This window comes from Colossoma macropomum, unplaced genomic scaffold, assembly GCF_904425465.1.
Source record: "Colossoma macropomum unplaced genomic scaffold, Colossoma_macropomum, whole genome shotgun sequence".
Classification (NCBI taxonomy): Eukaryota; Metazoa; Chordata; class Actinopteri; order Characiformes; family Serrasalmidae; genus Colossoma; species Colossoma macropomum.
Genome location: NW_023494799.1, coordinates 36,748,707 through 36,765,076, shown reverse-complemented (window position 1 = coordinate 36,765,076; position 16,370 = coordinate 36,748,707). Strand labels below are relative to the sequence as shown.

The 16,370-nt window shown below is 38.4% G+C and overlaps 1 protein-coding gene across 1 annotated transcript; it reads left to right on the top strand.

Annotated features, from left to right (window-relative positions):
* The first annotated feature begins 1,871 nt into the window (after positions 1 to 1,871).
* Positions 1,872 to 10,686, top strand: LOC118818667 (wee1-like protein kinase). Its single transcript, XM_036585955.1, has 10 exons — positions 1,872 to 1,982; positions 3,851 to 4,041; positions 5,849 to 5,906; positions 7,636 to 7,805; positions 8,503 to 8,771; positions 8,862 to 8,948; positions 9,496 to 9,581; positions 9,680 to 9,850; positions 9,959 to 10,104; positions 10,539 to 10,686. Exons 1-10 carry the CDS (start codon positions 1,872 to 1,874, stop codon positions 10,684 to 10,686), a joined length of 1,437 nt encoding a protein of 478 aa, XP_036441848.1.
* Positions 10,687 to 16,370: the final 5,684 nt, after the last annotated feature.

Sequence of the window (16,370 nt, the reverse complement as noted above, 5' to 3'; positions counted from 1 at the left end):
TTTAGAAATACCAGTAATCAATGTAAATTAATCAGAGTTCCCCACAATTTGCTGAGGTTTCTTCCAACTGAAAGACAAATACATCTATAATAGTCTTTGTAGTTTATGTATGATTTTCCCAGCCATGTTCACAGTCTTAGACAGAAAATCTTTATCCTAAGCCCCAATCCTAAGAATCCCACACCAAGTGGATATACACCCATCAGGCATAACATTATGACCACCTCCTTGTTTCTACGCTCATTGTCCATTTTATCAGCTCCACTTACTATATAGGTGCACTTTGTAGTTCTACAGTTACAGACTGTAGTCCATCTGTTTCTCTGCATACTTTGTTAGCCCCCTTTTACCCTGTTCTTCAGTGATCGGGACCCCCATGGACCCTCACAGAACAGGTACTATTTGGGTGGTGGCTCATTCTCAGCACTGCAGTAACACTGACGTGGTGGTGGTGTGTTAGTGTGTGTTGCGCTGGTCTGAATGGATCAGACACAGCAGTGCTGCTTCACAGATGACCAGATGACCTACAATGACCCTTTCCATGCATCTAAACAAAATGCTGGTCAGAAATTTACCAAAAAACACCTAGACATGATTTAGTATGAACATGAAGAGGCACGTCTCAGACATGTCAAGACACGATAATAAAAAGGTAAAGAGACGAAGACAAAGATGTACTTAAGACTTTTATACAGAGATTCATTGTGGAGAAGTTTTTAGAGTAGTGAAGAAACACAATGTATTGAAGCACACAGTTCTGAAGTTTTTGTTGTCTTTTTTATGACTGTAAGCCTAGGACAGTTATTATTATTATTATTATTATTATTATTATTATTATTATTCAGTAGTACTTGCAGTGTTATGAGGTATAAAAGATAGTCAAAACAGCACATTAAGCATGCACTCATACCTTAAACAGGTAGGTATATGATAAACTGGTATGACCTAATAACACATGTAATACACAATTCAATAATAAAACGTGATTATGTATTATTTTATGAGTCGAAGAAACGGCTGAGCAGGAAACTGTTTATCTAAAATAAAGAGCCAGACGGACTCGGAGGAAACTGTCTGTCTGCGTTGTTGAAGGAGAATCTCAGGCAGGGTCGTCTACATGGCTATCGGGGCTACATCTCCACACCATTCAAAGAGGGCATGAAGTTTCACAGACAGTGAGAATGATGATCAAAATGATCCACAGAGAGACAGGAGTGAGTGGAGCTCCGGCGCCAGAACAGCAACCGAGACCCCAACACGTTATGGCAGCCCCCTACAGTTAGCCCACTTTAACCTCCAAATATTACAACTTTTTTCTTGAAATAAAACGACTTTTTTCTCGAAATATTATGGCTTTTTTCTCGAATTATTACGACTTTTTCTCGAAATATTATGACTTTTTTCTCGAAATATTATGGCTTTTTTCTCGAATTATTACGACTTTTTCTCGAAATATTAGGACTTTTTTTTTCTCGAATTATTACGACTTTATTCTCGAAGTCTACTATTTTTATTTTTATTATCAGTGACTCTAAAACCGTCGTATGATACATTAAAAAACAAATGAATAAATCTTTCTCATTTTGCCTACAAGGACAATCAACATCCCATTAGGGCGTGGTGATGACGTACACAGTCCCGCCCCCAGGATCAGCCTATTTAAACACTCCCGCCCACGTGTCGAATTCAGAGAGCTCGCTCTGATTGGCTCGTTCAGCCGATGATTACCCAGTGACTGTGGCCGGGGCGTTAGAAGCGGTCAAGCCGTTAAAAAGTGTCCGTTTCTCTGCTAAACGGTTTAAAGAGTTACGGTGCACAGCAGAGTCACAGTCACGGCAGAGACACTTTACATTTTCACACACGTAACAAGGATGAGACGGATTCGCCAGCGGTTGGACTTCGGCTGCAGTGATGAAGAGGACGGAGAGGAAGAGTCTTTGACACAACCTGTCGGGACTGCAGCGACCCGAACCGCGAACACTGTGAGAGCTACAGAGTCTCAGAAGAAGCGGAGCCGTTTCTGCTCTACACAAAAGCGCCATGTGTGACGGAGCGCACGCCCACCAAGCTGTGCCGAATTCCTGTCAGTCCCAGCCAGAGACCACCAGCCTCTCCTGCACTGCACTGTCCCACTTCCCTCAAGAGCTTAAGAAAGACAAGACCGCAAAACAGTACGAGATCGTCGTCTAGCAGGGTAATTACAATGTTATAAACATGTTATAATCTGCATATACATCTTCTGTTGTTGTGTTACATGGTAATACGTCACACATACATAAAAAGATGGTTCTTCAAGGGTTCTTTAGTAAAGGCAGTAGTTCTGTTTAAAACCATGAATTCTGTATAGAACCACTTCTATGCTTAAACAGGTCTTTGCATGGTGAAATGGTTCTTCAGAGTGATGGAGAATTTGTTGTGTATGGTTCTATACTGCACCAAAAAGGGTTCTTTTTTCTTGTAAGCTTGACGTCATAACAATAGCAGAACCCCTTTTGGTTCTGTTTTTGCATAACGAACTGGTTAATGGAGAATATATTGTAGATGGTTCTGTGTAGAACCTTTTTAAAAATGGTTCTAGATAGCACCAAAACACATTCTTCTAAACTGTTCTGTATCGAACCTTTTTAAAAATGGTTCTATATTGCACCAAAAAGGGTTCTTCTTTTGTTGCAAGCTTGACATTATAACAATAGCAGAACCCCATTTTGGTGCTATATTTGCATAGTGAAATGGTTCTTCAGTTTGATGGAGAATATGTTGTTTATGGTTCTGTGTAGAACCTTTTTTTGAAAAATGGTTCTAGATAGCACCGGAACACATTCTTTTACAGTGTTCTATATCGAACCTTTTTGAAAATGGTTCTATATTGCACCAAAAAGGGTTCTTCTTTTGTTGCAAGCTTGACATCATAACAATAGCAGAACCGGTTTTAGTGTTGTTTTTGCATAGTGAAATGATTCTTCAGTTTAATGCAGAATATTTTGTAGATGGTTCTATGTAGAACCTTTTTAAAAATGGTTCTAGAAAGCGCCAATTTTTCTACACTGTTAAAAAATATGTTTTTTAAGGGTTCTTTAGTGCAGCATTTCATGCATAAATGGTTCTTTGCATGGTGGATTTGTTCTTTAAATAAACGGAGAATTTGTTGTATATGCTAAATACAATAATTTTCAAAAGGTTCTAAATAGAACCATATACAGTACATTCTCCATAAATCTACAGGACCATTTCACCATGAAAATAAACTTTGAAGAGCCGTCTTTTTAAAGAGTGTATAGTTACAAGCCTGACACTGTACCGATAGAAGAACCCTTTTTGGTGCGACATAGAGTCATTTTCAAAAAGATTCTGTATAGAACCACATACAGCATATTCTCCATCTATCTGAAGAACAGTTTCACCATGCAAAGAACCATTTAAGCATGCAAATGGTTCTATACCGAACTCATGGTTTCGGGTTTTCTCCTGGAGAAGGATGGTAAGGGGAGAGGAGCTTAAAGCAAAGCTGCTACTCCTCCACATTGAGAGGAGCCAGCTGAGGTGCTTTGGGCATCTGATTAGGATGCCCTCTGGCCGCCTCCTGTTGGAGGTTTACCAGGCACGGCCGACTGGGATGAGACCCCAAGGTCGTCCTAGGAGCCGCTGGAGGGATTATATCTTCAAGTTGGCCTGGGAGCAGCCAAGATCCCCCAGAGGGTCGTCTGGGCTTCTCTGCTTTCCCTATTGCAACCTTGCTGGATCAAGTGGGTCAGGAAAATGAAGATGAAGGTTCTAAATAGAACTGCTGCCTTTACCAAAGAATCCTTGAAGAACCATGTTTTTAAGTGTGTATCTTATTTTCTCTCCTTAGCGCCTCGTGTTCGAACTCCAGTCTAAGAGAGGAGGCCTTCAGACTTCAGCCACCTCAGCTCGTCCACTTAAATCAGAGCTGAAGAGGAGACGAGCTCCACTGATCAATATAAACCCATTCACCCCCGACTCACTGCTCGTCCAGAAGGAGACCTCCAAGAGGAACAACTGCAAGAGAGCCTACGGGAATGAGTAAGACAACGGCTTATGTGGAGGCAGACTTTTACAGAATAGCCTGTTGAAAACTACACTACACACTCTTAAAAAATGATGGTTCTTCAAGGGTTCTTTGGCAAAGTAAATGGTTCTATACAGAGCCATGAGCACTCAAAGAACCTTTTGCATGATTAAAGGATTCTTTACGTCATGAAAGATTTCTTCAGATTGATGGAAAATGTGCATAAATGTGCTACAGATGGTTTTATATAGAATCTTTTTTAGAAGGGTTCTATATAGCACCGAAAAACTTGATATCATAACAATAGAAGGACCCTTTTTGGTGCTATATAGATTCCTTTTCAAAAGGGTTCTATATAGAACCATCTACAGCACATTCTCCATCAATCTGAAAACGATTTCATGATGCAAAAACCCATTAATCATGCAAAAGGTTCTTTGAGTGCTCATGGCTCTATGTAGAACCATTTACTTTGCCAAAGAACCTTTGAAGAACCATCATTTTCAAGAGTGTAAATGATAGTTCTTCAGGAGTTCTTTTGTAAACAGAATGGTTCTATTTAGAACTATGACTTCTATAGAGAACCATTTCATGCTTAAATGGTTCTTTGCATGGTGAAATGGTTATTCAGATTGATAGAGAACGTGTTGTTTATGGTTCTTTATAGAATATTTTTGAAAAGCACCAAATGTGATGTAACAATAGAAGAGCCCTTTTTGGTACAATATAGAAACATTTTCAAAAAGGTTCTCTATAAAACTAGAGCTGGACGATATGGCAAAAATCTAATATCGAGGTGATATATGAATGTATAAATGTAGTATAAATGTAATATACTCGAGGAAGTTTTAACGGTACACTATACGTTGCGATATTTAATGTTTTCATACACCTGATTAGTTGAAACAGCGAAAAAATAATCAGCAGTGCTACATTTTTATTCAGTATTTTGGATACTGTGTTGCACTAAATCCAGTTAAACTACAAGTACGGACAATATCTACAATATGTTCAGAAAAGCATATTATATTGCGAATTAATTTAACCTATCACAACAATATATACTGTAATATTGCCCAGCCCTGTACAGAACCATGCACAACACATTCTCCATCAGTCTGAGGAACCATTTCACCATGCAACAAACAACTTAAGTATAAAATTGTTCCATATAGATCTAAATAGAGCCACTCTCTTTACTAAAGAACGCTTTTTGTAAGTGTGTGGTGTGGTGGCCCTGAATGTGGACAGTTTTGGTGTTGGGTGATATATTGTCTATATGCTGGTATTGGTATCACACAACGATATAGATGTTTAGTTTTAGGGGTATTGATAGATGATGACATAGATTACTGCATGTCCTTCACTTTAAATTGTTTGCAATGGACCAAAATACATACAAACATGTAAAAGCGTGAGTCCTGTATGGTTTCTGCTTGGATAATAGGTCCAGTTAATCTGTCTGTAAGACATTCTTATAGTATTCATTAGCAGTTCTTAGGAACATGACCTCATGTATTTTTTAATGCAACATTAAACATGATCTGAGAAATTTGATCAGTACCACACAGCACCAGCAGCCACAGGCCCAGGCTTGTGTCTGTAAACAACAATATTGCATTGCTTAATTATATGAAAACACAGACTAGGTGTTAAACAGGCTATTTTAAAGGTTTCTTGAGTCTGTTATTTTCGTCTGAATCAAGGAACTAAGCCAGACACACATGAGTAAAACTCACATCACATGATCTCTGAGCTCTTAGGCCCAATGTTCCTCCTCTGACCGCATGATTGTTCAAATGTGTTTTTTGTCCTTTACAGCTTATTTGAGGACTCAAGTGAAGCAGAATTTGAAGAGGAATTCATCCCCCCATTAAAGGTAAATGAGTTACACGAATATTGTTTGTATTTGAAACATTTCTGCATAATTCAGTTGCTGGGATGCAAGCAAAGTCATTCTGAGTGGTCTGATGCGACAACGCACTGTAAAGCCATTTAACCAATCACATTTTTTTGCAGTGATGATGATAGGAACCAGGGGTAGTGATGTCTATACCATACATATATCGCTGTTGTCGGAAGAAAACCTCGCATCTCCAAAATGCTAACTTTACAGGAGAAGGAAAGAACATACTTTACTCTTATTGTAAGTCAATGGAACCAGACGTTTTTCCAAGCCATTCGGGGTCGTTTCTTTTAATCTGTTCATCATAAAATTTACACACAATATAAAGGGTAACAGGCATTTTCAAATTACGTCAAAAGCTGAAAAACATCAACAATGGAGATACAAGGTTTTCTTCTGACAACAGCGATGCACCATTATTATTCTTGTATTATTCTAAAGTGACCAGTGAACCCACACGTGTCTTCTCAGTTTTTATATGTAATTTTAATAATGGAAAAATAGTGACAGATCTGAAAAAAAAAGTTTATTCTGCTATTCTATTTGATTTATAATGCCCTGCATGTACCTCGCCACTGTAAATGGATTTTAATAAAATAGATTTTAGGCTAAAACCTTCCCTCAAAACTATTGAAAACAATGTCTGAGACATCAGGCAGCATTTTCATAACCATTACATGTAGAAAATTTCTGTAAGGGAGCTTTTAGAGGCATTAAACATTTTGGATGTCTACACTCCTAAATAAAAGTGGTTCTTTAAGGGTGTTTTAGCAAAGACATTGGGTTCTTCTGTTGACAAGCTTGGCATTGTGACAATAGGAGAACCCTTTCTGATGCTATATAGAAACCTTTTCAAAAAGATTCTACATAGAACTATCTACAACACATTCATTATCAGTCTGAAAAGAATTCTTTAATCATGCAAAAGGTTCTTTGAGTGCTCATGGCTTTATGTAGAACCATTTACTTTGCCAAAAAACCCTTGAAGATCCATCATTTTCAAGAGTGTAAATGATAGTTCTTCAAGAGTTCTTTCATAAACAGAATGGTTCTATTTAGAACTATGACTTCTATAGAGAACCATTTCATGCTTAAATGGTTCTTTGCATGGTGAAATGGTTATTCAGATTGATAGAGAACGTGTTGTTTATGGTTCTATATAGAATCTTTTTTGAAGATTTAGCACCAAATGTGATGTGATATAACAATAGAAGAGCCCTTTTTGGTACAAGGTTCTCTATAAAACTAGAGTCTACACTCCTAAAAAGGTGGTTCCGTAAGGGTGTGTTAGAAAAACGTTGGGCTCTTCTGTTGACAAGCTTGACATTGTAACAATAGGAGAACACTTTTTGATGCTATATAGAACCCTTTTCAAAAAGATTCTACATAGAACTATCTACAACACATTCTCTATCAGTCTGAACAACCATTTCACCATGCAAAGAACCCTTTCATCATGCAAAGGATCCTTTGAGTGTTCAAGAGCTGTCTTTTTTAAGTGTGTAGTTCCTGTCACCACCGCTGTAAACGATTCTGACTCGTTCTGTTCCTCTATACTGGAGCATTTCACATTAAACCACTTTGAATTATAGTTTACATCTTAATGATTTAATTATTAATTAAAAAACAGTGGTTCCCCCCTTTATTGTTAGGCAATTTTTGTATCCCACTACATTAACAAACTCTTCTTTATCTTTGGCAGAGAAAGACTGTTGTTGGGTGTTACTTGTCTCGCTATGCATCTGAATTCCATGAGCTGGAGCAGATTGGCTCTGGAGAGTTTGGAGCTGTTTTCAAGTGTGTGAAAAGACTTGATGGGTGTATTTACGCCATCAAGCGCTCCAAGAAGCCCTTGGCAGGTTCTGTGGAAGAGTAAGTAAGATTTAAGTGATTCTCAGTTACTAAAATTATATACCTGGCATAGCAGGAAGATTTATTTTTGGCAGATGTCATTTTTCAGCATTTAAAAGCTTGACAATCGTCACAATTTTTTAACAAGTTACTAACTGTAATACCTGCTGTATGTCATAATCATTAATGGTGCAGTGTGTAAGATTTTGTGACACCTAGTGGTCAGGTTGCAGAATGCATTTAACGGCATACCCCTCCCACACCCCTCCCTCTTCAAGCGTGTAGTAGAACCTGGTTTCGCTTCTTTGAGGATTCACCTTTCTTTGCTTTCTTGTGCTTTTGCCTGTTCTGGGCTACAGTGGAAACATGGTGGCGCAACATGGCAGACCCAGTACCTATGTACATATGAAAGGCTCATTCTTACAGGTGTTACAGGTGATTATACACTTATGAAAACATGGTTTAGTATATATTATATTCCATTTCTGCTAATAGATCCCCCTGCATCTTACACACTGCACCTTTGAAGGAATAGTTTGACCAAACATGCTATCATGGCTTATGATGAAAGGAAGGTAGTTGTCATGATGCCAGTGACGTGATGCTAATTGGTAGCTATACAGTTTCATTCACTTCATTAGCATTGTTGACTGAACTATTCCTGTAACTTTGATCAACAGAAACTAATGGGTTGATTATTATGTGGTTCTTCAAACAGGCAGACTGCTTTGCGGGAGGTGTATGCTCATGCAGTGTTGGGACAGCACCCCCATGTGGTGAGATATTACTCTGCGTGGTCAGAGGATGAGCACATGCTGATACAGAATGAGTTCTGTAATGGTGGCACGCTCTCAGACCTTATCACAGAGAACGAGAAAAGGCTAAAGCTTCTCTCTGAAGTTCGCCTAAAGGATCTGCTTCTGCAAGTCTCCCGGGGTCTGAAGTACATCCATTCTGCTTCACTTGTTCATATGGATATCAAACCAAGTAAGTTTTATAGATGTGGTTTGTCTGTTTGTCAGAATAAAACACTATCATGATGTGTAACTTATTGTATTTTGTCCTTTCTATTCACAGGTAATATATTTATATCTCGAAGAACAGTGGGCCATGCTATACATGTGGATGGTGATGGATCAGATGCAGACGTTGTGTACAAAATAGGTGTGTAACAGAATTTCTGCCAGTTTTTTTAAGGAACCTGGGTGTACTAATGTAATTAGATCTTAATTCCAGCAGCTCGATTAAAGCAATAACAAAATAACAGATCTTTTACCTGGACATGGGACAAAACTTACTATTATAGTATATATACACCGATCAGGCACAACATTATGACCACCTCATTGTTTCTACGCTCATTGTCCATTTTATCAGCTCCACTTACTATATAGGTGCACTTTGTAGTTCTACAGTTACAGACTGTAGTCCATCTGTTTCTCTGCATACTTTGTTAGCCCCCTTTTACCCTGTTTTTCAGTGGTCAGGACCTCCATGGACCCTCACAGAGCAGGTACTATTTGGGTGGTGGATCATTCTCAGCGCTGCAGTAACACTACACACAGTGCTGAGAATGATCCACCACCCAATTAGTACCTGCATTTTCTATCACAATCTAGCTGTTTTGATCTTCCTGTAAATTTGTTGGAGCACTGTAAATATAATGTATTGTGATTATTATTGTCTAATATTGAATCTTTTTCTCCCTCAGGGGATCTTGGCCATGTAACCCATGCAAGCAGTCCAAGAGTGGAAGAGGGTGACAGCAGATTTTTAGCAAATGAGATCCTGCAGGAGGTAAATGCTCAAACCTTATGGCTCTTATTTGTTGTCATTGACCATTTTAAGGTAGCCTATTGGTGTCATTTGAAGTACCTAACGTGCCGGTCTTTCAGGACTATGGGAATCTACCTAAGGCAGACATTTTTGCCCTGGCACTCACAGCGGTGAGTGCCTCGGGTGCAAAAGCACTGCCGAAGAATGGGGAAGTGTGGCACACCATACGCAGAGGGCAGCTCCCGTACATACCTCAAGTGATCTCGCCAGATTTTCAACATTTGCTGAAGGTTTGTTGTCTTAAGGTTCTCTTTGCTAGACATGAGTGTTTATACGTTTATCATTTGGTCAGTATGCACACAACTAACAAGTGGCTATTTGATTTCTGTTTATTGCAGCTGATGATACACCCTGATCCAGCCTGCAGACCATCGGCATCAGCCCTCACCAAACACCCTGTTCTCTTATCCACCTCCAAACTGAGCGTAGACTCACTGCAGGAGCTTCTGAATGCGGAGAAATTCAAAAATGCACTTTTGCTGAAGTAAGTGATAAAATTTTCACAATATACAATACTAAGTGTGATATTTCATTTTTCGAAAGTTTGCTAAATTTAAACTATTGCTTAATTGACTGAATTAGTGATTTGAAAAAGTGCAATGACTTTGGACCGGTGCTGTAACACCTTTAGAGGGCAGCAGCGAGTAATGTTTGTTTATTTGATCTTCAATTCTGTCTTCGGTTGTGAGGTACCAAGTACTGATATTTGGGAAACAATACACTCGGTCAACCACACTGACCACTTTATACAACATTGTACTTCAATTATTGCAAACAACAAACAACAACAGACAATTGTTAATTTTTTAATATGGTAAAGCTAGAATGTCATGATTGTGACGGGCCTCATTTTATTGTTGAATTATACATTTTGATTTACTGTGGACCTCTGCTCACTTTGATTCTGTGATTATTTAGGGAGCTGAAGGAAGTCCAGCTGGCCACAGTAGCTGCACAGGAGAACGCCCATGACACTGCTTCTTGCACCACTGGACGCAGCTGCAACAGACTGTCTGTACATGCTGGGAAAAAGATGACCCGCTCACTCAGCTTAACAATGTTTTGATGCTCAGTTCTACTTTTTTGTTTTTGCTGCTGGACTTTGAGAAGGTGTGAAATATTCATGAGATCACTTAGCGGAACACTGCGAAACACTGGGGTGACACCTCAGGCTGTCTGCCAGAACAACTGCAACTTGCTGAACCATGGAGAAAATTAACCACAATGTTTTAAAGCCCTCTAAGCTGGCTTTTAAAACATCACTTTCTGTTCAGAACAAATTAGTATGCACAGTTCTGTAATTGTGAGCTAAAGTAATCTATGCAATGTAGTTTGGAGGCTCGAATAATTAACATGCAGAAAACAAAACTAACTTCACTTTAGAAAACCTCTCATTGGTGTTTTGTTGCTAATATACTGGCCTCAGCTGTTTATGTTGTCTCTTAGAAGCTGATATTTATTTAGTTTAGTTTATTTATTTAGTTTTAAACATTTAATTTGATTTGAATGGAATATTTGAAAGGCTTTTACACCTTGGAGGTGTGCTTCGTTAGCTAAAACGTCTCCATATTTAACATGGAACATTACTAATTCTTACTGTTAATGTGTAACAGTGTTTTCTTGAGGTATTACGTTCATGTAAATATCTAATTTTAGAAATGTAGTATGTCTTGTTACATTTCATAGCTTGTTAAAGGATGGACACTACAGAATAAAGAAAGGCAGTGATACTACTTTGAAGGTAATGATACAGTTGCTGTACAATGTGCTGCTTAATGGGGGTTATTTTTATTGCACAGCCTCCTGATATTAAAAAGCACCTTCCTATCCACTGATGTGTTGGATTTTTTTGATTTTCTGTTATATTCTGCTTTTGTTTTATCAAATATTTCTGTCATTTTTGCCTGTTAAAGGTCTTGCACACATTTTGCCAAATGCTGGCATTAAATTAATAAAATAACATTTTACTACCTCATGAAACATATAAGCATATTCTATAATATTTTTCATGCACAATGCTTGAGAAATGCTTTAAAGGGGAATTCCACTCACTATTTTAAGTAAAATATATTCAAAGTGGTTTGATCTGAAATTGTAGAGAAACTTGCTCGTATCATTACAGTGGTGGTGATAGGAATGTTGATGATGATAAATTGGTGGTAAATCTAAAAATGTTTGGCCACTATTATGCCTTGCATGTACCTCTCTACCATGAATGGGTTTCAAAAAATAGATTTCATGCTAAACCTTATCAAAACTACTGTAAAACAATGTCTCACGCTTCAGGCAGCACATTCATAACCATTGTGTGTAATAACTTTCTGTATGGTAAGTTCAAGACATTAGACACTTCAGACGTCTTGTGCCGATCACCACCACTGTAAAAGTAGGACTTGGTGAGTTTCTCTACAGTCAAGCATTTAATGTCAAACCACTCTTGATCTCTCGTTTGCGACTTAACCATTTGATTAAGCAGACATTTAGAAAAGTGGTGGGATTTCCCCTGAATTGTGGAGAAGTGCTCTTATTTTAAATGTGGTTTTCAGCTAGTGGATTTGCATTAACGGTTGGAGGTAATTTATAGATTTCGATCTAAACAAACTTTTCTGAAATTGTAATAACTTGTTTATATCATAATCGTTATGTAAAACGTGGAATAAACATGAACTCTGATTATAATGTACTTAGTTTTTTATTTACTTGCTTGCTGTTTTCTCACAGTCAGTCTCTGTGAGTCTTAATGCTGATATACAGTGGCTCCAAAAAGTATTTGGACGTTTTTTTAACCATTTAAACATTGGTAAACTTTAAGTTAAAGTTAACTATAAGGATTTCAACTGATGAAGTCTTTCTGAGTGGTCTGATGTGAAATTGTACATTCTAGAGAAACTTGCTGTCTCAGATGTCTTTACAGTGGTTGTGATGGGAACCAGGGGTCACAATGTCTTCAACACAATTATAACCATATTATTTACTATCCAAAATGACAATTGAACCTACATATGTCTTCTCCCATATATGTGGTGTTTATAATAGTATAATAATCGTAAATCTGGGTGGATAATTTTTCTTTGGGTACTGTTTTGCCTGCATGGACCTCTCTGGATTTTCATTTTTTGTGGATTCTAAAATTTCCTGTGAGGGAGCTTTTAGAGGGATTAAACACTCCAGACATCTGGTTCCTATCACCACCACTGTGAACAGTTCTGATTTGGTAAGTTTCTCTAGAACATCTCACATCAAGCCACTCTGAATGACCTTGTTTACATCTTAATTTTGTAGAAAATTTGAACATATCATTCTCCTTTAAAGAATTTTTTTGCCCTCTTTGTAAAATGTTTAACATAACGCGATTTGTTTCAGTTTTCATACACTTTGTTAGCATTTGGTGGCATTGCCTATTAATTGTTTAATTTGAATCTAATGCTTGGGGTAGCCTTCCACAAGCATCGCTCAATAATTTACTACATTTTTTGCCCATTCCTTCTGACAGAACTGGTGTAACTCAGCTCAGTCCACAAATTTTCTATGGGATTCGGGTCAGGGCTTTGGGTTGGCCACTCCAGTACTCTCACTTTTGGAGGAATGCTTAGAGTCACTGTTCTGCTGGAAGGCCTAGTTGTAACCACGTTTGAACTTTTTTTTAACTTTCCGTCTTGAGGTGTTGCTTCAGTATTTGTAGACAGTCTTCCTTCCTCATGATGCCACAATGCTGCCACCCCCATGCTTCACAGTTGGGAGGATGTTCTTTTGACTAAAAGCCTCACTTTGTTTGGTATACATTAACTTCAGACCCACTGAAAATTTGATGTAGTGCATTAAAGCTGAAATGAATCTCTCCAATCGACTGTGTTTTAAAATGACTTCTGATGTGAACCTAACTGACCTGCCAAAAGAAATTCATGGCAATGTGAAAAGTGTGGAGTTGTGAAAATTTGATTTTGCATGTCTTTAGCCTAGATGTATGTAAAATTCTGGACTCTATAGATGAGGGGAACTATAAGATGAGGGGCCTGAGAAAATAACATGTCCTCATTTATTTCATTTTATTTTGTCATTTATACATATTTCTGCACATATTCAAGGACTATTCGTTTGTGGTGGATGGTCTTGAGTCTCTGAGTTGATTTGGGCCATGCGACATGAGGTCCGCTAGCAGTGATAGGCCCACCTCAAATTCAAATGCATTTACCCTAGATATAAAGATGTCTGTGGTGTAACTAGGAACTTATTGGCTAAAGGAAAAAACTCTGCTTGGTCTGAAAGATGAGCTGTCTTTATCTAAAAATGGTGAACCGCCTGTAGACCACTTAGACCAGAAGCGACCAAAAACTGAAAAAAGTGCTGTGTACATGACAACACAACTGCAACTAACTGGCAGTCTGGTGCACTATATTCAGCGTCCAGGCCTCAAAGCAGAAAAAAAAAAACAGACCTGGACCTTAATTTATAGAAAATAAGCACAATTTAAACTGCAGTCACAATATTCATATATGTAACATTCAGCCTTAACCCCACCATGCGACAATTACTTTCAATGAATAATAAAATGACAATGTAATTTCCTGGATTTGCTTGCTATTGTTACGTCTTCCTATATGGAAAAGAAAAAATATGTATTGAATATATTTGAAAATGTATGAAAATGGCCTATCAGTGTTTGGAATCATTTTTTGAATGAAATAATGTATTTGAAAGGTATCTTACACATGAAAAATACATGCCCATGTACAAGTTAATACTCCAAAGGCATGCATCTACCCTCACAAGCATCTAACATCAACCTAAATGTTTATGTTATAACGCCTATTTCGATAGCAATAATTTTATGTCATATTTATTTGTCCTAACACATCACCGCCCACGTAGATTCTCAATCCCTGTTGTGCAACATACATGTTTTGATAAAATACATGCAGAAAATAAATATTGTATGTGAAGTATCGTAAGCATGTACATTAAGCAAGGAAATAAACAACTATTTTTATGCATTTTTAAATATGTATATGATATTTAAGCAACAGAACACGAGAGTGAGTGTGTTATCGCGAAATAACATCACGGCTGTGATTTGGTCGCCGTAGATCATCACAGCTGTGATGTTATTCATGATAACACACTCCTCGAGTGTTCTATCGCTTTTACACAACAGTTAAATAAATAAAGTAATAAATTAATAAACTGGGTCGTGAACGCGGCGTTTAATATGTTTTAATGTTCGCAGTTCCTTCACCAAATTATAGTTCCTTAACAAGCAGCTTGTTGCTACGTCAGAGTAACGAGCTCCGCCCACTCGCTGCACAGCCGGCAGTTCGTTCTCCAGCTCCACACAGACCAACTGACAGTTTGGGAGTTTAGTGTAGTCTCATCTTCAGAGTCTGACCAAATCGGCTGTCGGTTAAATGTGATCTTAAAAGTGTCCATTTTCTGTTTGTGGCAAAGTAAGAAGTGAAAACGTCAAACGGCTTGAGCGTCTCCCACAGCTGTCAAAGTCGTTGCTTAGCAACGGCGTCTCGGTGCAGTGATACAGTGTTTGTGAAAAACCCGCGATGTCATGGTGAAATAACAGCACGGTTAGATCGCTTCTCAACCAATCAGCTTGCGTGGCTGCATCGCTGCGATGTTGCTAGGCAGTTGCTATGGTATCCCAAGTGGCTGCTAGGGTATTGCTAGAGAGTTGCTGTGGTTTACTAGGTGGTTGCCAGTGTGTTGCTAGGTGGTTGTGAGGGTATCAGAGCCGGTTTATGAGGAGCCTGGCCCCTCCCTATTCCTCCCGTTATATCAAAAACAGGACTGCTAAACAGCAGAGGGCGCCCACGAGTGAGTCCTCAATGAATGAGAGTAAATGGGGCTCAACGGCTAAAAACGAAAAGTTAAAATAGTTTCTAATCACTGAACCAGAACTTTCCTTTAATTTTTTAAATTAATAATTTTAAATTAATTAATTTAATTGTAGACAGTAGAAGGATGGATTTCACTAAAAAAGCAAAGAAATCTTACCTGTATGTTTCCTTTATTCTACAGCAAACAGGTTTTGGGCAGCAGGAGGCGGGCATTACTGCTACTGAGTGCTGATTGATTGGCGTGCGGAGCAGCTCATTGGCTGTTCGCGCTCACTGACGTCATGGACATATATATATATATATATATATATATATATATATATATATATATATATATGGGGTGCAGTTTTAAACTCCTATAACTCGAGTTTAAAAGCTCTTAAAAATATAACAGCAGTGTTAAAATGTTTTATGTTGTTCTGTGTTCAGGCAGCGATCGCATTCTTTTACATTAAAAATGTTTAAGCATTTATAAACTATGATTTTGCTCAAATGCTCCAAATGCTCGCACCCCATTCATTTTGGATTCACTCAGGAGCGCCCTCTAGCATGTGAGAAAACCAGAAGACATTGCAGAGTGGTAATTCTCCTCTCTACAAGTTCTCTGATGGTATCTCAAATGGTTGCTAAGGTGTTGCTAGGTGGTTGTTAGGATATTGCCAGACAGTTGCTATGGGATCCCAGGTGGTTGCTAGGGTGTAGCTAGGTCATTTCTGTGGTATCCCAAATGCTTGCTTAGGTGTTACTAGGTGGTTGCTTTGGTACCTCAGGTGGTTGCTAAGGTGCTGTTAATGGTTGCTATGGTATCCCAAGTAGTTGCTGGGATACATTGCTAAGCAGCTGCTGCGTTATCCCATGTGGTTGCTAGGGTATTGCTAGGTGGATGCTATGGTATTCCAGGTGGTTG

Bases quoted from the DNA above. Each gene is read 5' to 3' on its own strand.
- LOC118818667 (XM_036585955.1), top strand. From the start codon at position 1,872: ATGAGACGGATTCGCCAGCGGTTGGACTTCGGCTGCAGTGATGAAGAG. The intron at 4,042-5,848 runs GTAAGACAACGG...TGTCCTTTACAG, and splicing joins AAGAGAGCCTACGGGAATGA to CTTATTTGAGGACTCAAGTG. The intron at 9,851-9,958 runs GTTTGTTGTCTT...TGTTTATTGCAG, and splicing joins ATTTTCAACATTTGCTGAAG to CTGATGATACACCCTGATCC.